Here is a 25,255-nt window from a genome sequence, read left to right as displayed (position 1 = left end):
CTGCTGTGGTCCTGATGAAAATCACTCTTCTGGAGCTGCTATTTGCCTTGGGATGAAAGCTCCCATTTCTCAGTTTTGAAATACCTTCTTCTTTCATTTAAAAAAGATAAACCTCCTGTATTTTGTTTTGTTGTTGTCTTTGCTATTAGTTGCAATGAGTAAGTTTTCAAAAATAGGAAAGGTTACTCACAGGAAATAATAAAATACAATTCTTTCAGCATAAATTATCCAAAGTGGAAAAAGAGCCAGCATTCTGAAAACATTGAAGGAATTAGAGCAAATCAATACAGATTACACAGAGAAGTACAAAAAACAATTCCCAGACAGTCCTGTGCAGAGTCTCAAATAAACAACCGGAACATAAAGTCCAGAGGCTTGAACAACAAAAGAACCTCTTGGATTCAGATACTTCATACATATTAAGCAGAATGAACCACCTAAGTAGAAAGACCCACCTAAATCAAGATGCCTCTTAATGGACAAGAAAAAGGGTGTTGTTTTTCCCCCTAATGCAGAAGTATATGTGGGCATGAGCTCATACAACAAATAATTGGAGCAGCCAGATCTTTACAGACTGTGTGTAATGATGGTTTTGTTTCTAAGCACTATGAAAAAACAACTATGTACCCAAGATATAATGAAATACAAACAAACTAGAATTACGTGGAGGAGGAGGGATGGACCCACAACTCATATTTGTTTATTTATGCACATATATAACAACAGCCTAACTGTCCAGCCTTGGCATATCTTACCTTCCAGATTTCACGGTATAGCATGGGTTTAGTTCTTATTGATTTGTTACTGAACCTGCTGGGAGTTGCACCTTCACGCAAATACTAAATGTTTCTATTTTTGGATGCCATAGACGATAACATAAATCCTGTAATCCATGGACCCAATTACACATGCAGGACTGCCAAGTAAATGGAAACAGAATTCTCCCACTGTTACTTTGCCAACATGATTTTGAAGAACACCTGAATAGGGCTCATGTGATGATGAAAAATAGACGTTAAGTATGATTTGAAGGTCAGAGGTTAATGCTAAGGGAAATATTTATTGCACATTCTCTTTAAAGTTCCAAGACAGCACTGGGTGAGGCATAAAGTAAAGGGGATTGCAAGAAAATTGTAATTACAGAATATAGATCCTGACTGGCTTATAACTGGCAAAATGAACAGAGGTTGAAGAGAGAAGGAAATAAGCAAAGCTTTGACAGACAGTGGCTACCATCTGTTAACAATGGTTTTGCATTGTATTCATTTCCCATGATATTACATGCCTTTTAATAAGTTTATTGTCTTCATTTGTCTTGTTAGCACACCTTGGATAAAATGCATCATAGGGGTAAAATTAATTTTAAAACATTAACCACTAAACTTTTTGTTCCCCTGGGCAGGCACCTGCTGTATATGAGTCATAGCCAGCCTGAGACAGACAGTATTTATTGACTAAAACTTTCTAGGCAAACACACAACCAAATGAAACTTGCAAATACTGTACCTGAGAAATTAGCGTGAATTCTAAAAAGAAAGAAATAAAGAAATCTTGTCCTTTTCGTTTTTATAACTAAATATAGATTCAGAACAAACTTTGTACATACTTTCAGATTTAATAATTTGGCATTGAATTGGTCAAACGACTATTCCCAAGGAACAGCTCAAAGCAAAATGTAAAAAACAGCTACTTTTGCAATTGAAAGTTTGTGCTAATTTAAGGCACCAGCCCTCAATAATGCAACATTGTTGTGAGGGCAATTAGCAAAAGGGTATGAGGGAATGTGATGCTAACATCCAACACCAAGACGAAGGTCTACCAGACTCTGCGCATTGAGCACACTGTTTTATGGAAGTGAGTCATGGGCAACTTACAACCGTCAGGGGTGATGCCTCAGATGTGCTGCGTCAGGAAAAATTTGGGCATCACATGGCAGGATAGAGTTTCAAACAAAGATGTGTTCTCCCAAGCCCACTGCTGGCTTGGTCATGTCCAAAGAATGGAAGATGGCAGAATCCTCAAGGATGTGCTCTACGAGGAGCTGGCTTCAGGCACTAGGCCAATTGGCAGACCAAGTCTGCATTACATGACATGAAAGCTGGCAACACCAACCTTGCCATGTTGTAATCCTGGGGTAGGCAACCTAAGGCCTGGGGGCCGGATGCGGCCCAATCGCCTTCTCAATCCGGCCTGCGGACGGTCCGGGAATCAGCGTGTTTTTACATGAGTAGAATGTGTGCTTTTATTTAAAATGCATCTCTGGGTTATTTGTGGGGCATAGGAATTCGTTCATTCCCCCCCCCCATATATATAGACAGACAGACAGACAGACAGACAGACAGACAGACAGACAGATAGATAGTCTGGCCCACCACATGGTCTGAGAGATGGTGGACCGGCCCATGGCTGAAAAAGGTTGCTGACCCCTGTTGTAATCCCTTGCAGATGACTTCTGTGCCTGAAGACAGACAGTCAAGTCATGTATGCATAGCAGTGACCAGAGGAGGAAGGAGTGCAGAAAGAAGAAACACCATAGTGTATCCACATCAGCACAACCAGACGCCTTCACCTGCCCAAGCAGCAACAAAGCATGTCTCTACAATATCAGCTGCTTCTTTGATGACAATTTGTGAATTATGGCATGCTACTGCTCTTATATTCTACTTTGAGCCATCAACATCTGGTTGGCTACTGCAGGAACAATATGCTGGACTAGATAGGTCTTGGTCTGATCCAGCAAGGCCCATTTATGTTCTTATCTACCAGTATGCCAACAACAGCAAATAAATAAAATGCAGTGTTTTCAGAGAGAAAATGCACAACCTTGTGAACCATATATAGCTATGGTGATGAAACAAGCACTAAATACTCGTATTGTGGTGCAGTTACTCCTGGTATATGAATTACCATTTCCCATGCTTTTCAATCAAGGCAGTTACTGCATCATCTGTAATCCGGCATCCGTTAGTAGAAAGGCACTGCAATCTAAAACAGAGAGCAACAACAATTATCTTCTTTTATTTGAGCAATTAAGCAATATGCAGCCCAGATTTGAGCTTATGTTATGATATTTCTCTACACAGATATTCTACCTACATAGGAAGACACCTGGAAGCATGAAAGGTAGTATAGATCAGGGGCAAATGGTAGACTAGTAGATTTCTCAAAGACTTGAAATAGATAGAAAGGGTTTCTGAATCCCAACAGTTTAACAACAGCAAGTAACAACAACAACAAAATATTTACTATGGCTGGCCTTTAGTTAACAAATTATTTGCTATGGCTAGTCATGTATCTCTCAGCCTCCATGTTCCATCCTCACCTGTTAAATGCAGAATATGTTGCAATATACACCCTTAAAAAAAATCCTAGTCTGGAGGACCCCTTAATCTCCTTGTTTCTACATTATACAAAATGGTACCCAATTGTGCGCAACAGTATGAAGAACAACAAATGTCTGGGTTTTTAATTGTACCTTATAGATGATGTTACTAAGGCAATGAGTCCTGAATCAGTGGCTCCTGTCCAGCTAATATCTACAGTTGTCAGGTTATGGCAAAAGGTGGTTGCATGAAGCAGAACTTTGTCCCCTCTAAATCCAGGACCACAGCAGCTTTTGATATTCAGTTCCTATGTGCAAAAGAAAATTACAAGTGTGGCTTCATTAAAATGACTTTTCTTCTTTGATTTATTATTATTATTATTATTATTATTATTATTATTATTATTATGCTTTTCAATATTGTCATAACACTTTCAAGCAACCTCATTTAGGGGTTACAAATGCCAGAATTAAATAAATAAAGACGTGGCAGGTTCATTGGAAGCCTCCTCGCTACCCGCGGCGGCAAACGGAGTCACCCCCTGGCGGTGGGGCGTCGTGACGTTGCATCATGACGTCACGACGCAACGTCAGGACGGAGTGCGCATGCGTGAAATCCCACGGCTACCTTGCGAGCCGCTGAGCAATCGGCGGCTCATGGGGCTGCCACGCGCGAAAAGCAGCACGGCCTTACGCCCGCCGCTCGCACTCAGCAGCCCCACGAGCTGCCGATCGCTCAGTGGCTCGCAAGGTCGCCACGGGAGCAGCAGTGGCAGTGGCCCATGAGCCTCCGATTGCACGCAGCAGCCCCATAGTGGCGCTGGCAGGTGGGCCCCGGATGGGCCGTGGGGTGGAGCGGCCTTGCTCTGTGGCTTGCTTGCAGGCCGCCGAGCAGGTTTGCGAGCTGGCTGCAGGGTGAGGCTGCCTCACTCTGCGGCTTGCTCGGGGCCTGCTGGTGGGGCAGGGCAGGGCCAGCCCAAGTGTCACCCCCCTCCCCTGGAACCCAGGGTGCCCTGCCCTCTACGCCCCGCCCTCGCTACGCCACTGAGAGGAGGTGATATTCAGTGACCTCTTACTGACAGAGGCTTCTATCAGCAGAAAAGGGAGGCAAGCCATTTTAATTCATCCCCTTCTCCCCACTGTACCTCCCACATTGTTCCAAAGGGCCTCAATTCTCTGAAGCAGATTTGTGAGAGATGTGGTTGGGCTGCAGGAGTGAAGGAGGAATTGGCACACGCTTACACACAAATCCCCAACCCAACACAGGCCTCCAGACCCCACTGAAGGAAGCCTTCATTGGATCAAAGTGCCTTCCATCAGTATAGGGACATACTGCATGCAATCCAATGTATTTTATACAGCACATTTTCCTTTTACCTAGACCCTAGGCAAAGCTTTTATGAAATCAGGCTTTATTTATTTATATAATGCTACCAAGGTCCATGGGGTCACGAAGAGTCGACTGAACGACTGAACAACAACAACCAAGGTAGCATACATAGGGTTCCTAGTTTGTCGCCACTGACCAGCTCTATACCTGCTTAGCTCATGTGCCTCCAAACCATGGCCTTATCATAAATGAGATGTCTGCAAGATCAATGAATATTACTGAGATTCCCACTGCACTAATTTCAGCCTCAACTGTGAGTTGCAGCGAATATTCAGCACTTTCATGGCTCTTCGGATTTCACGGAAAACAAAGTGATCTTGTTGGCTTGCATATCAAATTGTTATCTCCTGCTCTGCTTCAGTCATGCTCCATTAAGATGTTTCCACTGCAGACGCATGCAAACACGCTGCTTGCCCTCATTTGAGCTAACAATAAATAATTCTTATGTTATGGATCAGGAAAATACTATATTGTAAAAAGCATAAGAAAATACAAAACTGGGGTCCTTCCAATCAAGAAGTAAAACATCATTTCTTTTGGTTTGAAATTGAAATTGAACAGTCCTGTTGTCTTTCAATGTCACTGAGTCACTGTCTGACCGTTGCTTTAGCTTGCCTTAGATCCATCCTTAAGAGGGCTTGGGGGGCAAGGCCCATATTCTGGAGAGAATTCAGAACCGCTAGCTGCCACCCGGACTGAAACTGGTCACAAAGGATCAATGGTGAAATCCCTTGGGGTTTCAGATTTAGTGCCAGCCATTTATATATTGATGTTAGGCATATTAGAGCCTCCACTCTCGTCATTCCCGTTTCGAGTCTGATCCATGCGTTGGATACGCATTTGGGGACGTGTAGGAGGGCTCTGAGAAATTTAGATTGTACTCACTCCAAGGGAGAGAAGGAGGAGGAGGACGGGCCAAGAAAGGTTCCATAGAGGAGCTGAGCCAGTGCTTTGGCCTCTTTTGGTTTGTTTTTATGCTAGCTGGAGCTTCACTTATTTCTTAGCAGCCAGCTGTAGATCCAGTGACTTCACTATCAGTAAAGGTAAAGGGACCCCTGACCGTTAGGTCCAGTCACGGACGACTCTGGGGTTGCGGCGCTCATCTCGCGTTACTGGCCGAGGGAGCCGGCGTACAGCTTCCGGGTCATGTGGCCAGCATGACTAAGCCACTTCTGGCAAACCAGAGCAGCGCACGGAAATGCTGTTTACCTTCCCGCTGGAGTGGTACCTATTTATCTACTTGCACTTTGACGTGCTTTTGAACTGCTAGGTGGGCAGAAGCAGGGACCGAGCAACAGGAGCTCACTCCGTCATGGGGATTTGAACCGCCGACCTTCTGATCGACAAGCCCTAGGCTCTGTGGTTTAACCCACAGCGCCACCCGCGTCCCTCACTATCAGTAGGGATGGGTGAATCTGTCCACTTTGGTTTTTCTCATTTTCCCATTCTCAAATTCAGTTCTCCACATTTCTTTATGAGTTTGCAATTTATTTATTTTTCAAAAAAGTCATTATGGATATTAGTCAGCACAAATGTATCCCAATATTCACATTTTTGCAAAGCATATTTTTCTAATATTTCTAAAATGAATTTTTGTATGTTATTTTCTCTAATAAATGCAGTTGTCTGCACACTTTACCATAGTCACATGCCACCCTAGGTTCTTTTGTAAGGAAGAGGAGGATACAAATCTAATAAATAATATAAATAACATATGCATTTTCTACACATTTTCTTGGCTGCAGAACTTTACTGCAAAATTCATATAACTGCAAATTTTGAAGGATGTATTTTGGTTAGTTTGTTGTTCTGGAAATTAAGTAGATTTGCCTTTAAATGCAAACTTAATCAAATTTCTCCCCTAGTGTTAGCTATTAGTAATGTGTGTTTTTTTTTTTAATGAAGGCTATTAGGCTCTAACTTTTAATTGCTAAACCAATATTCATAAAACTTCAGAGTGCTCATGATGGAGATCTGTGTGGCTACAAATGGGTCAACTTTAAAACTTACAAAATTTGCAAGTAAACATCTATGGCATGACCAGTATAAAATTTACAACTTTAAAAATACATGATAGAAAATATCCACATAAGGATGCCACTTACTGCAACTGTGTATATTCAACAGGGAATACTATGTATTCCCTTTCTATGTAAGATGCCGTCACACTCTGCTGTTACTGTCACCACCAACAGGCAGCCACGCCAGCTGCAGCATGAGGGACAGCAGGCAGGACCTGACAAGCTGTTTACTGGAGGGTAGGGAAACATTTCATACAGCATTTCAGCAAACCACTGTGTGGAAGACCTCTTGCCCCTCCAGGAAAACATGCCTTTAAAAGGTGGTGGGGCTTCCATTAGCCTCAGCCAGCCTGACTAATGGTCAGGGATGATGGGAGCTGTAGTGCAGCAACATCTGGGGGGGGCTCTGGTACCCCACTTTTGATGTACATGGTATAGATAATTATTTCTAAAGGTTTTTTAAATTAAGTTCACGTAGTAAACTAGAAGAGATAGACCGACAACCTGGGAGGAAGACAAGTGGAAGCCGTAAGGGAAGGGGAAGTAACAGATAGTAGAAATGGACAAGTATGGACAGAAGAAAGGAAGAAAGAAGTATTACTAAAGATTAGTAGAACTGATTTATATGAATATGGAATTGGGTGTTATGTTTTGCTTTGTATTATTTACAATGGAATTATTGGGAATATAGGAAGGCATTAACTGAATGCATTTTGTGGTTTTTTAGGAAGAATTCAACATGTAATCTTTTAACATTGTTATTCTTTGGTTATCGTTTGTTTTTTATTCAATGTTCTTTTTCCCCTTTGTATAGATGTAATAAAGTAAATAAAATATTAAATAATAATAATAATAATAATAATAATAATAATAATAATAATAATAATAATAAAATTAAGTTCACATAGAAATCCACAGTCCAAGCTCTTAGTAAAATGCTAATAATAAAAAAATGTTATCCATTATTAAAGTTTTACAGCAATTGCAGAGACAAAATGATGTTTCTCCAAAAGCACATTGCTACCTTAAGAGATTCTCCACAGTGCTGGAAGAACTGCTTTAATCCCACATCAGTAATTCTCTGGGCTTCATCGTGGCAATGATCAAGAGTGAAACGTTGGGGGTGGCGACTCCCCAAACTGATCAACCACTCATCATTCAAGCAGTGGCAGTTCGTCAGATGGATCTCCTTCCCTGGGGATAGAGAAGGCAGGTTTTTTTTTTTAATCTGCAGACTGATACTTATAGCATTTTATTATTATTACTTTTTAACTAAACAATAGAAATAATATTGAGGCAAACAAAGGCTTTGCCCCGAAAGTGAAAAATAAAGACAAGTCAAGAGTTAATTTATGTCTAGAAGAATAATGTGTTCCTGGAATATGCTATCAATATAGCATATTACTATTTAGTCAAGTAGCTTCCAATGCCAAATCTTATTACTCCTAAGGATTGATTGACATCAATGGCAAATACACAATCACATCATACAGTACGTTCAGAAGCATAGCCACAACAGCTTGATCTTTAACTCCACTTCGCTCCAGCTCATAGATTCAAGCTAGTTTGAAAACCTGAAGAGGGCTACACACTGGAGTGCTGATTTAAATCAAAACAGAGGTTCTCACAATGCTACAGTTTATGTCAAAGGCCTTTGTTTGTGGTGGTAGTGCAGATGAGCAGAGGATACAGAATTGTGGAAAGCGCTCCTGGAATTGTGAAGCAGCATGGGGAATCATCCCTATGGATAACCTGCAGCAAGGTGGGGGTGGGGATAAAAAAAGGGACAGAAGGCATGAAAGGAGGCCTACGCCATCCTATGTGATCCATCATTCATTCATTCATTCATTCAAATATGTTTGAGACACTTTTTGTATATAAAAATGGATAAGCCAATGAAAATAGTTTCTGAAAAGCACAACAACTAGCACAGAGAGAGCAGGCAACCCATACCTATCATAGAAACTTAACAGAAAACACGTGGGGGAAACAAAAGTCTTGGGCAGGGAGGAAATTCTAGTGAATGCATTTTAAATATAACAGGCAGCAGTGTAAGAATGCAACAATATACATTTTGTCATAATAAAAAGAGATGCTCTACTCCAGATAAAATGCTATAAACAGAACAAAGTAGCATATGAGGACCAATGACTCAAGGATATAGGACAATATGAAACGTAACTAACAAACATACAGAGGCTACCTGGTCTCAAACCCAGGAATTAGGAAATGAATTCCCAACCTTTGCACCTCATATTATTAGGGAAGGGGGAATAATTCTACCTAATTCTCACTTCCCATAACAATCTGCTACCTGACATGCAGCTATCCTTCAAAATTCACATTTATCTGAATTTTGTGGTGCAGTTCTCAGAAAAAATGTGTACAGAAATTAATATACTAGGGGAAATGTCCATAGCAATAACAAGCACTCAAAATATATTGTATTGGGGAATTATTTGAAGAAATGTGCTTATTAAGAAAAAGTGCAAACAAAGGTTTATTAGAACAATTGTGCACTAAAATGCTAGTAAAGTTTTGTGAAGGCTTTAAAAAAAAGTTGATATGGAAATGTAGCAATATGAAATTAACACTGGAAAAACAAGAAACAAAAACTGACAAATTCTTACTTTGTACATACTGATGGTCTCTCACCTATGCCATCACTGTTTTCACATGAGGACCAATACATCTTAAGAGCAGTAAAACATTTTCTTTATTACATTTCACTGCTGATTTTAAAATTCTTCTGTTTTTGCATGTTGTGGCTTACATTTGTTTTATTTTAAACCAGTCTGGAATCTGTTTGATGAAGGCTGGTATGTAAATTTGTCAAGTAGATAAATAAAAAAAATAGTACAATAGCTACCTTTGTTTGCAGCCTAACAAACTAATCAGATTTGAGGAACCTGAGGACAACTAGGTCCAGCCTTGCGTGAAGAATAGCTGAGCCATCGGTCATGCCCGGTTTCATTCCCAAAATCAGATTTTGTTGTTCAGTTCCCTTGTATCAACTTCCTCCGCGGTCAGAACAGCACTGATGATGTCAGCTAATTAGTTCTGCACTGCTTGACTCTGTGCGCAAGACCCAGCTTATTAGCCCTAGCATTAAAAAACCTATTAACGCCCCAACAAAAAAAAGAATAACCACCTGAAATTATATGCTCATATTCACATAGCCTCAGGTTTGTTAAAATCCCAGCATTCCTGCCAAATACAACCCTGGCAGTATCCAAAAGTGTCTGTTTCCCCAAGCCTTCCCCCGCCCACCACCCTTCTCAGGGGAAACGGCTTTTAATCCTCAACTGATGAAAATGATTTTGTTCCCTGTGGCTTACTCCCAGCTGATACCTCCTTTGTATTTCCCCGGTCTCTTTCTTGTGTTTTAAGAACCCAGCTCCTTCAGTCAGGATATGTTAAGCTACAGGTGACTGACTAGCAGCCCCCACATGTGCTGTGGCCAAGGAAAGAGAGATAAAAGTCCCAGGCCTTAGCATCCCTAGCACGAAGCGGAAAGAGCTAAACACTTTGTTTTAATGAAACTGCTTTAATGTGTGTGGGGGGGCATTTGATTCCTGTTGTCAGCAGTATTGTGGGAAGAGATTCTCAAGAGCTGAGTAAGTCATCCAGACATCTTTGCAAGGAAAGGGCTCTTTGAAGGGTTTGACTCTCCTCATGTGTGTCCTGTTATCGTCACTCGCTAGTGTACATAGCAACGGAATTAGCATTCATCTGTTGGGTAAACTGTTAAAGAGACTTGGCCAAGAAAACAGTGCAAGGAGGTAGCAAACGTTTGATGAAAATCGCTATGTGCCCTACACATTAAAAAACTCATAGATCGGTTCCCAACATGGATGTAGCTAAGGGGGGACCAGGGGGGGGGCAAGCTGCCTCCCCTACAGCAAAAAAACACAATAGAAATACTTAACTAACTGACCAATCACGTCGGTTCTGTCCATCCGTCCCCCCCAACAAAAGTCCTGGCTACACCCATGTTTCCCAACAGTGACTAATCATCTGACACAGCATTTGATCCTGTCTATTTCAAAAAAAGAGGGGGGGGGAGATATTCTATATATGCATAAATAATTTGAATATGAATCCCAGGGTTGATGGTATGGATTGGTACAGATAAGATGGTTTGGAAATATGCAGTTTGAGATTAAACCATTTTCTGTATATTTTGATGGTCAGGAGCCCAGTTTGGAGCATTGAAGCTGGCTCTTTTCAAGAGCTGGGGCAGAGCCATGTTATTTTGGCAATGGTCTCCTGTATACCAATCATGTGTCTTATTGGCTCACCCTCAAAGCCTCAACAGCTCTTAATTCATCCATCTTTGCCCTTCCTGGTTTGTGGTTGATCACACCACCATATAAACTCCCCCAGGAGCAGTTGTGGCTCTACAAAGGGATGTGGACCCTCCACTGAAGTTTGAATGTTTTAATATCACACTTCATCCAAGCTCAGAGACAGCATTCATAGTCTTTCACTGTCCTTATTTTATCCTCTTAACAATCCTGTGAGGTAGGTGCGGCCGGAGTGACCATCTCAAGTTTACCCAGTGAGCTTCACAACAAATACTCACTGCATGAATGAACATTATTCTGTGAGAACCAGTACCATTTTTAGGGCTGCAAATCATCTTCCTGTGTTCAAGAGTGTTGTATTTAGGGGTGAAGTTTTGCTTGGCACAAACAGCTCACAGATCAAGTGCTCTTTCAAAGCAGAGTCATCTGTTATAAGCTGTGCAAACAAACTGTTACCAACTTATTAGTTTAGCTTTTCCAAAACAAGAAAAGATGAGGGAGGGAAGGTATTACCCGCAGTCCAGCCTTAGTGTGGAAGGTGGAATCAGGGGACATTTTTTGTACACTAGCACCCTCTTGTATGATGGTGTTGGGGTCCTTTGTTTTTTTTTTTAATATGGTCTTCGACTCATAGAAGCCTCCTCCTGTTCCTGTCCCATCTATGGCTGTTTCCAGCACTGCTTTTTCCATGGTAGAGTGCTCCCCAAAGCTTCTCTTTGGCCCCACTCCTAGCCCATGAAAGCACAAGCAACCCTCTGTAGCCTTGTCCTTTGCCTTGGCTGTTACTGCTAACATTTTATGTTCTGTGAAAACATTCAGAATCTGTTAAGCAAGATTCAATTGTTAGAAAGAAGAGTGCTGTTTTAGGTACAATTTAGGCCACATCTGCACCACACATTTAGAACAGTATTTATACTGCTTTAGCAATCATGGCTTCCCTATTCCCCTCACAGAGCTACCATTTCCAGACTGGTTTAAAAACTGATCCCTCTTCCCATGGAACTCTGGGAATTGTAGCTCAACTGTAGCTCTGTGAGAGTAATACAGGCCCCCTATCAACTCTCAGCATCCTCAACTATTGAAGTAGTATAATAGTGTTTTTAATGCATGGTGCAGCTTTGGCCTCAATCCGAATGCCGCACTGAAAGTGGTGAGTGTATGGAAGGTAAGGCTCAGAGTGTATTCCCAGCTTCATGTCAGCCTCTTTGGGCCCTGGCAATCATATTGCTTGAAAGTTATTTCCTTGTTTCCTCCTGCGCAATCATTATTTCCTTCAATTTTCTTCCCATAAAGTTTAAACCTTGTTTGCAACACCAACCATGCAGAAAGCACTCACTTCAGAAAATCAAAAGAAATAAAAGATATGTAGGGCAATCCTGGCTGCATCCAAGTTACCGGAAAGTTCACCACAATGGTCAATGAACTCTGCATTACCTGCCCTCCAGGAAACCAAACTTATTTTATTGTTTGGCTTATTTACTGAAGTTCATACATAAGTCCACCCATCCCCTCCCCTTAAAACTTTTGCCATAAATTTGCTCTTTTTTCTCTCTTGTTTACAAGCTGCTGCTTCAACAACAAAACAAATCAGAGGTTTTCTGTAAAGATTTAACATCCTTGGTTATTAAAAACAAAGCACAAAACTGAAAGAGGCATTTACTTCTACAACATTTATGCAGCATTAGTGAACTGCAGCACTTGGCTTTGTCTAATTGCCCACCTTTGTTTGCCCAAGGTGTACAGTATTTGCTTTGGAATTCAGTGTGGGAATGTGACACAAGCGCAGGTGTACCTGCTACAGCAGTTGACCTTCAGTTTGTTTTCCTCCCTAGCCACAGCCCCAAGCATGCTCCTTTTCTCAGAAATTTGCCAGCAGGAGCTGGCCCACTTTCATGCAATGGGATCTGGCACCTGAAACAAACATCATTTTGTTTTCGTAGTAAAATGAGCAGGAAGCGTAATTTTTCTGTAGAAAAATTACAAGGCCCCTCCATTATCCAAAGATAAGAAGCCATGGATCTGTAGCGAGAAATGGCTCATACAGTGGGGAAGCTGCTCTTTTCTAGCTTCTCAGCAGGAAAGTTGCTCTTGCCTAACAGTAGGAGCTCCTGCTCATATGCTGATGATACAACCTTGATGGCAGAAAGTGAGGAGGAATTGAAGAACCTTTTAATGAGGGTAAAAGGGGAGAGTGCAAAATATGGTCTGAAGCTCAACATCAAAAAAACTAAGATCATGGCCACTGGTCCCATCACCTCCTGGCAAATAGAAGGGGAAGAAATGGAGGCAGTGAGAGATTTCACTTTCTTGGGTTCCATGATCACTGCAGATGGTGACAGCAGTCACGAAATTAGAAGACGCCTGCTTCTTGGGAGAAAAGCAATGACAAACCTAGACAGCATCTTAAAAAGCAAAGACATCACCTTGCCAACAAAGGTCCGTATAGTTAAAGCTATGGTTTTCCCAGTAGTAATGTACGGAAATGAGAGCTGGACCATCAAGAAGGCTGATCGCCGAAGAATTGATGCTTTTGAATTATGGTGCTGGAGGAGACTCTTGAGAGTCCCATGGACTGCAAGAAGATCAAACATATCCATTCTCAAGGAAATCGGCCCTGAGTGCTCACTAGAAGGACAGATCCTGAAGTTGAGGCTCCAGTACTTTGGCCACCTCATGAGAAGAGAAGACTCCCTGGAAAAGACCCTGATGTTGGGAAAGATGGAGGGCACAAGGAGAAGGGGACGACAGAGGATGAGATGGTTGGACAGTGTTCTCAAAGCAACTAACATGAGTTTGGCCAAACTGCGAGAGGCAGTGAAGGATAGGCGTGCCTGGCGTGCTCTGGTCCATGGGGTCACGAAGAGTCGGACACGACTGAACAACAACAACAGTAGGAGCAGGAGGGGTAAAGCGGCAGGGAGATTGGCACAGTGCAAACACACCAGCAGGAGTGCTGGATTGGCTTCATCAGTGCATTTGCACCACTCCAACCTCCCCCCCCCCCGCCTCCCTGGATGCAGTAGCAACCCACCTGCCCAGAAGGTAGTATAGCAGCTCTGTCCCCCCACCCCTAATGGCAGGTTGGATCCAGACCTTATGTAAACAGAAGGCATCTTTCTGTTCATAGAAGTGACTTGGATCCGGCAAAGGATTCTGCTGGAGAAAAATGATTTTTGCTGACGATAAGTAGACAATAGATAGATGTGGATTTGTTATTTTTTTGAGGCAGGAAAATTTACACAGTATATATAACTGGCTGTATCACCGTGCTAATTCTTTTCAGAGTAAACCCACCGAAATTAATAGACCTAAGCTAATCATGCAGATTAATTTCAATGGGCCTACTCTGAGTATGACTGACAATGGATGCCATGCAACAGGTTCCAGCAGGTATCACAGGCATTGCTCTATGAATGCGATGCCTGCTCACACCATTAGTGTCACGTTACAGTATATGTTCCAAGTTGGCAGAGAGCAAGCACCAGGAAGATAAGTGAGTGGGGGGGGGGTCAATGGGGTGGGGGAGGACACAGATCTGTGTGCACCATGTAGGCTGCCTGGCACCCTGAAAGCAAGCCTTTTGCCCTCAGATGCCCATATAGTCAGTTTCTGTGTGTAGAATTGGGAGCGGGGATCTTTCTGAACCAACAGGCACATATCAAATTTTGAGGGTGTGGAGGCGCCAGTCAAAAAATAGCTGCTATGTGGAGATGTGACATAACAAAATGGCTGCCAGGGAGTATGTGGTGTAAGACAAAATTAGACAAGGCAGCCTCCCTGACAATCTTATGCTTACCATACTAACCCAGCTATGTCCTACTGGTCCTGATTGTTGACTGTTCCTGAATATTGATTTACACAAACACACACTGATGCTGTTGCTATCTAATAGCAGCAAGGAACATTCCTCAGAATCAGTACAAGGTGCCCATACCTGATCTCATTTCACAGAAATTGCTTAGAAGGTGCTTTCACATTTTGCTCAATAAACTTTCTTTTTAGGAGGACTAGGGACTCCCTGCCCCCCATGAAACCTCAGAGCCTGGGTCACCCACCCAGGGAACCTGTGAAAATCTTTGCAGGCAACATGGTGCCTGAATTTGCCAGACTGGTTACCTTACTATTTATCCCTTCCCAAAGGTACTTACAGAAGGACTCATCTCCTGCAAGCCGATAAAAACGTTGACAAACTTGGGAAACCTGAGTAATATCTTTATGAGTCAGCAGCGAGAAGATGCAAAGCCACAATTCATCAGGAAGAAGGAGCCAAGGTAAGAGCTTGCTGTCATTATGCCATTCCTGAAAATCAAAAAGATTCCTGTGTGTTGTGCCAAATAATTGGAGGGGGGGCAGGGGGCGGAATGCAGCCAGTCAACTACAAAGTAATGGCGCACACCTGAGCAAGACAGCAATGAAATAAAACTCAGTTGGTCCAATTTCAAAACTGTATTTTCTTTGTCTCACTAGCAACTATGAGGAGCCTATTCTTGATGGGACAGAAACACGTCAGTCTCCTATCTTAAAAAATTGCTTCCAAAACTTCTAACTTCTATGTTATTCAGCACACAAAATATACTTACCATAAAATATACTTACTATATTTATTTCATCATATTCTTTAACAGCAGTTTCGTGCTCCTGTCCGAGTTCTGTCCCTGTGGAAGCAAAAAGATTTTACTTCGGATCCCCTAAATCGGCACTAATTCGGCAAACCTTTCAGAATCCTTTTGATCAAAATATTGCATAACTTGACATTATCTGAATTGCATTGTGTCTCAAAAAAATCTGTAGCCTCAATATTTTTAATACCAGCCTATAACAGACATAAGCCTGTAAGAATTACTGCACAGCAATGGGTTCCACTATAACTGCAAATAGTGAAGCTCTCTTAGAAAAGCCCAGTATTCAAATGGGATCGTGTCCATTTTTACATCATGACTATGTATAGTTCATCTATTGAATTACCATGAAAAAATTAAAAAAAAAATTGTAGGCCCTTTACCTAAGGAGAGGTTTGGGTGTGGTTTTTTTCCCCCACAGGACACCTGCTTGCTCCAGGAGCTCATTGGCAGATCAACTCGGCTCTGGCAAAGCAAGGAGGAGGAGGAAGTGACATGCTCCAAATAAATAAATAAATAATCAATTAATCGATGGAAGTGCTGGATGCAAAAACACCCTCGTGCTCCACATTTGTCTCCATTTAATTCTCCATGCAGGGATCAACAAGGATCACAGAATAATATTCTGCAGGTATGTCACCCACCTCCACAAAACGGTAGAGCACTTACTGTATTGTGGGTACCCCAGGTTCAAACCATGGCATCTCCGGGTAAGAGGGAGAAAAGAAGACCCGTGTTCAAATTCCTGGGCAGCTGCTGACTGTCAACAGACCATATTGAGCTAGATAGACCCTTCATCTTGGTATAAGATGGCTTCTTGTGTTCCTGTCGCCAGAGTGCAGCTTCTCAGCCCCACCCTGAAGCCTTTGTACATGTATGCCCAGTGCTTTTTTCCCTAAAAGAATTTTTTAGGGGTACTCTCATTTTCCAACATCTACCTCAATACACAAAAAAGGAAATAGTGATGCCATAATTCAGATATTTCTTATGGGCACAGAAGCTGAGGTGTGCATACCATGTTTTCCTACTTAATTCATTGCAAATAAGTAAAATTCCCCACTGAAATAAATGGAGGAGCTTACACAAGCAAGAGAGCTGTGAGAGCAGGCACATGTCTTTTGTTTGGACCGTAGATTTTCTGGATGCGGTTACTCTTCCAGAGAAATTAGAAAATACACACTCATCATATTTCCAACAGATCAAAAGGCACTTTACTTGTCCAACTGATTCACACATACACATCTTCCTTTTCACTAAAGTGAACAGTGCAGATTGTCCAATGATGGATATAACATGCTAAATGCATTAGGACCAAAATCTACTGAGTTGCTTTAGGTGAGGCCCAGTAGATTATGCATACCCAATTGGGGTTTGGGTTTTTTTTCCTGTATACAATTGGTTTCACTTCTATGAAACAAACAAGAGATATGCCCCCCCAAAAAAATCCCCACAGAATGATTGACAGCTGTAACTCAGTTCACAATATATATACAGGCATTAACTTACATGCATTTGCATTTTTAAGAAAACTTTTCCTTTTGTTCTGATTATTAGATGTTTTCTTCTGATCTTTACACGGTACAGTTGTTTCAGAGACGGAATACATACTGGTCTGTTTACAAGGGTTGCAGCCTATATTAAAGCAGAAATGTGTAACTGGGAGGGGGGAGGCTTATTGGAGAAATATATCCTATTCTACAGACATCTAGGTACAAGATCAAGAAAAATATTCTGAGCCAAACCATCCAGGATGTCTGACATCATCTGCTAGAATTACAGCAGACACATGTCTTCCTGCCACTCAATCTGAAGCCTCCCACAATGCAAAGCATGAGGAAACAAGGGGGTCAGCTCTCGTTTCCTGCAAGGACAGTGCCAACTGCCACAATCCTGCACGCCTTTCACATGCAATGCATGGAAACAAATATGAGAACAGAGGTTTTGACACCAAGTAGGTCACTCCAGATTTCACACACCTGAAGATGGGCGGCTCTGAGACTTATAACTTCCTTTCCTTGTTCTTTCACTGGTCTGTGCTGGTCTTTGAGTATGTTGTGATCTATTGAAACAAAGAAAAAACAAAATTAAATGAAAAAATACTCCACAAGAGCCAATGTGGATGGATAGAGTGTTTGACTCAGAAAAGCATTCCCCAGCCTGGGGCCCTCTAAATATTTTGCACTTCAACTCTCATCAACCCCAGCCAGCATAGCCAATAGTCAGGATGATGGGAGAGGTAATACAAAATGAATATGGAGGGCACCAGGTTGGGGAAAGATGATATCATGTTGGATATATGGCTTCAATTCCTTTCTCATTCTTGGTTAAGACAGTGACACAGTTCAGACATAAACCATGGCTTATCATTTGCTATCAGTCAAAGAATGATATATATATATAACCACATTCCCCTTCCTTGTCCCTTCCTGTATGAGTCTATTCTTGCTTCTCACATCCAAACCAAGAAACCATGGTTTAGTTGGGACCAAGAAACCAAGAAACCATGGTTTAGTTGGGACTTACAAACCAGAAGATAAAACCAGGTTCAGAAGCCACAGGAAACTGTAATCAAGAGATAGACGTGCCAAAGCAAAGTATTGTTTTATTGTTAAAAAGGATGGTTGTTTTTTAATTGTGTGTGTAGGTCACCTGGACACATTCAAATTAGGCAACAAATGGAATACAATGAATAAATAAATATGCAGGAGAGGATGGCACGTGGCCAATAAACCAAGGTTTAATCAGCTCAAAATCATCATGCCTGAACTGAGCCACTGTCCCCTCTAAACTATCAAAAAGGAAAGAATAATAGTGACCTTTCTTACAACATTTTTGTGGAGAAGGACTTTCAGTTGGGCAAACTACAGATTAAGAACATACATGTTTATCTTTGAGAAGTTATTAAATTTTATAAGAAAAGAACAAAATACTAAACATAGCTTTGTATAGTAGCAGGGATTAGATTGTAAGTAGATACTTTACACATCCTTAATGATTGCAAAAGACACCTAATATTGCTGTTTTGGTAAAACACAAACTTATTTAAATTATAATTAATCAGTTAAAAGGCAAATAATGTATTTTAATTGCTTAAATGAATTCACACAAAAGATATTCCAAAAGAAAAAAAATGATCAGCTAACTTCTGCCAATGTAAGCACAAAACATGAATATATTCATCACTGATGAAGCCCATACATTTTGATAACACATAATTATGATGCTGAAAAGATGTACACATACTGTAGGTGTAGAAAGTTATTACAACTGTCATTAGGGTTTCTTGTATCAGTTCTAATGAAACTCATTCCCAACTAGCCTTTTAAATTAAATGAGAAGAGATCTGCAGGAAAAAACCACAGTAAATCAAAGTTCTCTTTAAGACATAAACCATTGTTTATAAGGGCTAGTCTATTAGTTCCTTTGTAAAACTTTAATCTTGACATCATGGGAAATTAGCACAGTCATTTCACTTAGGCTATCTGCAGGGAATCAGGGTAAACCCGTCCTTCTTTCAAAAGCCAACAAAATACATTCACTGGATGATAAATATTAAAACAAAAGGGCAAACCTTGGCTTCAGCTCTCTCTGTGTGAAAGATGCACATACAGTGCTGGATCTCTCGGAACACCTCTTAAGACCTACCACATCTGTGCTGATTTTCATGGCCCCCAAAAGCTTCTTGCCTACAAAAGACGATGCAGTCACAGGTAGTTCCACAGTCATAACAATAAAAGCAGACTCAAGGGTTATGACACAATCATCTACAAACATGGATGCGCATTTCCATATGAGGTAAAGGTAAAGGACCCCTAGATGGTTATGCCTAGTCAAAGGTGACTATGGGGTGTGGCGCCCATCTCACTTCAGGCCGAGGGAGCTGGCGTTTGCCGGACAGCTTTCCAAATCATGTGGCCAGCATGACTAAACCGCTTCTGGTGCAACAGAAACGCCGTTTATCTTCCCACCGCAGCAGTACCTATTTATCTGGGACAGAGCAACAGGAGCTCACCCTGTTGCATGGACTTGAACTGCCAACTTTCTGATCGGCAAGCCCAAGAGACTCAGTGGTTTAGACCACAGGGCCAATATTTACATATGAATTCATTCCCAAATATACATTCAGACCATCTTCTCTTTTAATTCACTGCCAAGCATAAGGTATGGATGGTACACAAGGCAACTTAAAATGGCCAAAACAACAGATATGGTCCATGAGATCCTTAGTAGGTTCTCCCAATAAAACAAATTAAAAATTAAAGCTCAAAAACAGCTGTGGATGCTCTGATTTTGACAGCAGAGGTGGTGCTAGGGAGATAATGTTTAACTCTTCTCCTGACTACTTCCACAATCAATCTCCCCTCTCCAAACTGCTATTAGCTCTGCTTGGGAGGTGAAAACAGGCATGATAAAGGGAGTTGAAGGGAGATTCAGTCACAAAATCACTGCAGAAAGGGAAAGGGTAAACTGCACTCCCTTTGAGCACACCTTCTGTCCCAATCGAAAACAGAGCTCCGATGCAGCTGCTTCTTGATTATGATGAAGCGTTGGGAGAACAGACCACAGAGTTCCCACATCACACTTGTTTTGGTCCAGAAAATGTAGAGCAGTGCCACACACTCAGCTTCTCCTTACATGAGTGACCATAAGAGGACTTCCACCCCTACTCTGTTATCAAGAGTGGTGTCATAGCAATTAGACCAAGCAATAACCAGTCTGGCTTGAAACCAGCCTTCCTACGCTTTATGTTGATCTTAATGTAAACAAAACAAAATTTAAAAAAAAATTCCTTCCAGTAGCACCTTAGAGACCAACTAAGTTTGTTCTTCGTATGAGCTTTCGTGTGCATGCACACTTCTTCACACTTGAAGACTGCTGTCCCCCTGTGGGAGTTGTTCTGGAGGGGATCTCTTAGTCCAAGTCCTATGTACGAATGGCAAACTCATTCTTCAAGTGCCATTCCCTGTGTAACCCCAAGGGGCACCCCTCTCTTGTTCTGGCTCCCATAGAAGAGCTCATAGGGTAAGTCAGCACCATGGAGAGCTCCAAGTAAGCCACTTGCTCTGACCAGGGTTGAAATGCCCCTTCACTCTCATGGCTGCTCCCGGAGAATCCTGGGAACTGTAGTTTGTCGAGGGCACAGATAGTTGTTTGGAGACACACACCCTATTCCCTTCCTGGGCTACCATTCCCAGGAGCGATTTAACAATCAAGTCTTCTTCCCGGGGAACTTTGGGAATTGTAGCTCCCTGGGGGGGAATAGGGGGTCTCGTAACACCTCTCAGCATCCTTGGCAAACTACAGTTCCCACAGCTGTCTCTCAAGTAACCCATTATTGTGTCTTCCACTAGCACCAAACTCTTGAATGTGGCCCCGTGGATTTTATTTATTTATTTATTTTGTTTTGACTACGGCAGACCAACACAGCTACCTACCTGTTAATGTAAACAGTTGTTTTGGCCATGCACTGCTGCTTGTTCTTTGCCTTCTTTTTCTGCCTATGCATTATTGCATAAGCATAGGAGCCATTTCCATGATGTGACACAGCCTCAAATGAACCCAGAGCTGGCAGCGCCATCTAGTTCACACCACACAATATTGGTTCCACGCTATAAACATTACCAGAGTAGCATGGAACCAGGTCACTCAGAATTCTTCTAATGTTATTATGTAGAATCGTAACAAATAAATAATATATTGGGAAAGATCATTCATAATTCCCGGCATTTCCTAGCCTATTTTGATAAATGCCAACTTTTGCTAGGAATGGATGAATCAGTCTATTTACAGTGTGTCTCAGTTCTGCATGTGGCCAGTTCCAGGTATGTTCTGCCCCATATTACTGGTTGTTTCTGGAAATCCACATAAAAATGTGGATTTTAAAACATTCTTCAGTTATTATGAGGTGGTCAAAGGGCTGCCTTTTTAAAATGTTCTCCATCTTTTTGTGAAGGTCCAAGCCACTCCAAGTGGCTAGAAAGCCTGGGGGCTGGTGATAACAGGCAGATATCTCTTCCCCCATACAAAGTCCCTGAGAAAGGAGGCACGTCATCATTAGAGCAATTTTCAGACTCATTTTGCACACAAATAGTAGCCTCTGGGTAAGAATTGCAGAAAGGGTAATTGGTGCTAGCTTGCCTTCAATAGAGACATTCTATGCTACCCAAGTTAGGAAGAGAGCAGAGGGAATTGTTGCGGATCCTTTGCATCCCGGTCATCATCTGTTTGACTTACTTCCATCTGGACATCGCTACATGACTTTATACACAAAAACGGCTAGTCACAGGAACAGTTTTTCCCCTTGTGCCATTAAATTGTTAAATTCGTAGTTGTGTAGTGGAAGGGGAGGCCAGTTATGGGTGGGGTTTCTGTGCTGTGTCATTGTATTGTGAGTGGAACAGTGTTTGTATAAGGTATGTTTACATTGCAATGTAGCCGAAGCAAAATTCCAAGTACAGTATGTTGGAAAATGTACTTGGCCAATAAATTATTCCTATCCTATTCCTATCCTAAAGAAGCTTAACTGAAGGCACTTTGTATGACGTGCAACATATGGAAAGTGCAATCCTATATACATCTTCTCAGAAGTGTCACTGTCTTCAGTGGTGCGTGCACTCAGTTAAGTAAAAACAAAATAAAAAATAAAAAAAATCCTTCCAGTAGCACCTTAGAGACCAACTAAGTTTGTTCTTGGTATGAGCTTTTGTGTGCATGCACACTTCTTCAGATACTTCTTCAGTTAAGTAAGTGCAGCCTAGGTTGTTTGACAGCCTTTGCGTAGGCTACAAGTTTTAAAACAATAAATCATATTTTGTGTGTTTATGGGTTTACAAACGGGTTGAAGGCTATGTTCGTAACACATAAAACTAAGACCACACAGCCTGTATAGAAATAAAGCCATTTCCATGAAATTTGGCAGATATCTACTTATATTCCATGTTCACAACAATGTAGCTACTTTGACACATTATTTTATGCAAAAGGGGGAAAATCATACTATACATCACACTCTTGCTAGACAACATCAGCCTATTTTTACCTTTCAAAATGTGTCCATTCTCCAATTGTTTCTTTTCCATCAATAATAGATTAGATAAATGTTCAGGGCCGTTACATGAAAAAGACGACTTTGATTTCTGCTTTTCAGGAAGGCTTTGCTGTTTTATAACTTCAGAACTTTTATCCTCACAGTAGCTTACGTCATTGTTCATATATTCAGTAGCCTTATGCTCATATGTATTACCACCCTTACGGTAGTCGAGTGCAGATATTTTTGCTTCTTTGGAAATTCCAAAATGTTGTTGACAAGAGAGAAGATTGCCACCAACCTCTTGCTGAAGCCTTTTGGACTTATTGAGATAACTCAAATAGAAGTAATATTTTGCCAAAACACTATCACTGTGGTTGGAATCAAAGTGGGATTTGTCATTCCAAAATAGCTTCTCATCACCATCAGCTTTTATTATTGGGACAAGAAATTCTTCTGTATTATTTTTAGAACCTGCTACTGATTTTGCAACACCCTCAGAAATATTCTCATGTACATCACCGTGCACATATATTGGAACTGTAGTGGACTTATGTTCTACACTATCAGTAAACTGGAGAAGCATGTCTAACAAAACGCAGTCGCTACTACTGCCCAAGTAAGTGCTTTTATAACTGTGATTCAAACAGACTGAAGTACTGTTTTCTGAAGGGTTCAATAATGTGTTCCCACAGAAACTCTTAATTTGCATGGCTGGATCTTTCATCAGGAATTTAAATTCTGTTTCCGTTTCTTCTCTGCTACAGTCATTTCCACTAGATGTACTATTTGCTTGTTCTTCTGTGATATTCTTCCTTTCTAGAGTTTTAACCACCCCTAGCATATGCTCAGATTTAAATGCATTTCTCTGATTGACACCTTTCTTTAGAGGCTGAAAGTCTGAAATCCTATCTCTTAATGCATCTTTTTTTACTTTGAGATGAAAAGGGATGTTTCCGTCTGTAGCCCCTCCAACACCATTGGTCCCACTGGAAGCTTTAGGTTTGAGAGTCCACATGGAATCCTTGCATTTGTATTCTTTGATCTCCAAGAGCTTTTCTGTTCCTGGATTCCATTTTTCACAGACGTCAGAACTTTTCGTGAAGGAGTGTCTGCCTTCCAGCACAGATAAATTGATGAGTTTAATATTTTCTGCCTCAAATAAGGCATCACCGTTAAGAGGGCTTATGTGTTCCTTGCTCTCTGGTAGTTTTAGACAATCTATCTTCACATCTGCAATTTCCTCATCTGAACTATCACTGAGAGGAGGCCAAAAGAAAGTTTCATTTTTGCGCAGGTCCACTGTAATTGTACATGAATCATCTAGCTTGCACACATTCTGAGCATTTAAAGAACTGGCTTCTCTTGTGCTACTATGCATGTCACCCTCAACTTCACATTCTTCTGAAATGTTGGTGGAAAGCATAATATCCCTTCCTTCTCTCTCAGGCTTAGTTGCTTGAGCAGAACTCTTGCAAGGATGAGGTGATGTATTACAACATAAAAAAACAGGAGGAGTACATCTTTCAGCATCCGCTGAGGTATTTTCAGAGGCTATGAAAGGATTTAAAACATGTGCATGTAATAGCTCCATTTCCAAATCGTCAGCATTTTTATTTATGGCATCTTCACCAATGCTACTTTGAACCATTGTATCATAATCCAAAGTAGATTTTCCAGTTTCCGGCAGGTTGTCCCCAAAAACAGATGTATCATGAAACAATTCTGCCCAGCTTGCAACCATTCTGAGTTTCTGTGTCTCAGGAATGCTTGCATCCTCAAGTAGTTGATTATCCAATTTTGATATGTAGGTACTACTTAAACATTTTCTGTGTGTTGGTTCATTTGTGTTACTTGTTTCTTGTTCTGCTCTTGGATAGTTCACTCTAGAGAGTCTCTGAATTGAATGATTTCCTCTGCTTAGCGACCTGTTGGGCTGCTGAAAGCCCATTCTAGCATTAGCTACAGAATGTAATGGGATACCTTTGGTCTTGACTGAATTTGGGCTATTAGCATCACCAACAGAGCCAGACATTGTCCTTCCATACAAAGTTAGCCGCTTATGTCATAAGAATGTCAGGTTCTGTGTACACGCCATATCATTTTCACTTCCAGCAAGGAGTTATTCTACCTTAGGAGACAGGTGCTCCATCTGTTGAAACAAACACAGATATACATGAAAGCTATTCTAATTATTTATTGGCAGTCAAACAGGATAGGCCACATGGGTAAAATGTATATTCTATCATAAATTTTACAGTCAGGGCCACCTTCTTAACCTTTGCATTTGTCTAATAGGTAGGGATCACCAACAAGATTGTAGCAAAAACCAGGTCACTGAAAATCAAGAGAGAATTGTCAAGCAGAGTCAGGTTAATAGAAGAACACAAATCCGTTGTTTATGCATTTTAAATTGTTTTAATCTCTTGTAGTGAGATGTCCTAAAAACGTAGTTGTAAGATGGCTTATCAATACCATGCATGAAAAAACAAACAATATGATGGGAAAGAGCCCAATGAATCATTCAAACAAATGTTGCAGTTTTTCTGAAACTAAGCAGATCTAGTCC

General features: G+C 41.3%; 1 protein-coding gene across 1 annotated transcript in view; it reads right to left on the bottom strand.

The window, feature by feature from the left end:
* LOC117054912 overlaps positions 1–24,776 on the bottom strand; it is a 40,732-nt gene extending 15,956 nt beyond the window's left edge. Inside the window, exons 1-9 of the mRNA XM_033164144.1 lie at positions 22,699–24,776; positions 19,231–19,345; positions 17,636–17,718; positions 17,166–17,291; positions 15,637–15,695; positions 15,189–15,339; positions 7,758–7,927; positions 3,476–3,630; positions 2,908–2,985 (exon numbers count right to left, since the gene is read on the bottom strand). Coding sequence (XP_033020035.1) covers positions 2,908–2,985; positions 3,476–3,630; positions 7,758–7,927; positions 15,189–15,339; positions 15,637–15,695; positions 17,166–17,291; positions 17,636–17,718; positions 19,231–19,345; positions 22,699–24,721 — 2,960 coding nt within the window. The 5' untranslated portion in view covers positions 24,722–24,776. The remainder of the gene's footprint in view (positions 1–2,907; positions 2,986–3,475; positions 3,631–7,757; positions 7,928–15,188; positions 15,340–15,636; positions 15,696–17,165; positions 17,292–17,635; positions 17,719–19,230; positions 19,346–22,698) is intronic.
* Positions 24,777–25,255: the final 479 nt, after the last annotated feature.

The sequence above is a fragment of the Lacerta agilis genome, chromosome 11 (assembly GCF_009819535.1).
Source record: "Lacerta agilis isolate rLacAgi1 chromosome 11, rLacAgi1.pri, whole genome shotgun sequence".
In the NCBI taxonomy this organism is placed as follows: domain Eukaryota; kingdom Metazoa; phylum Chordata; class Lepidosauria; order Squamata; family Lacertidae; genus Lacerta; species Lacerta agilis.
Note: the sequence above shows the minus strand (reverse complement) of the source record. Positions and strands in the feature narration are given on the sequence as shown.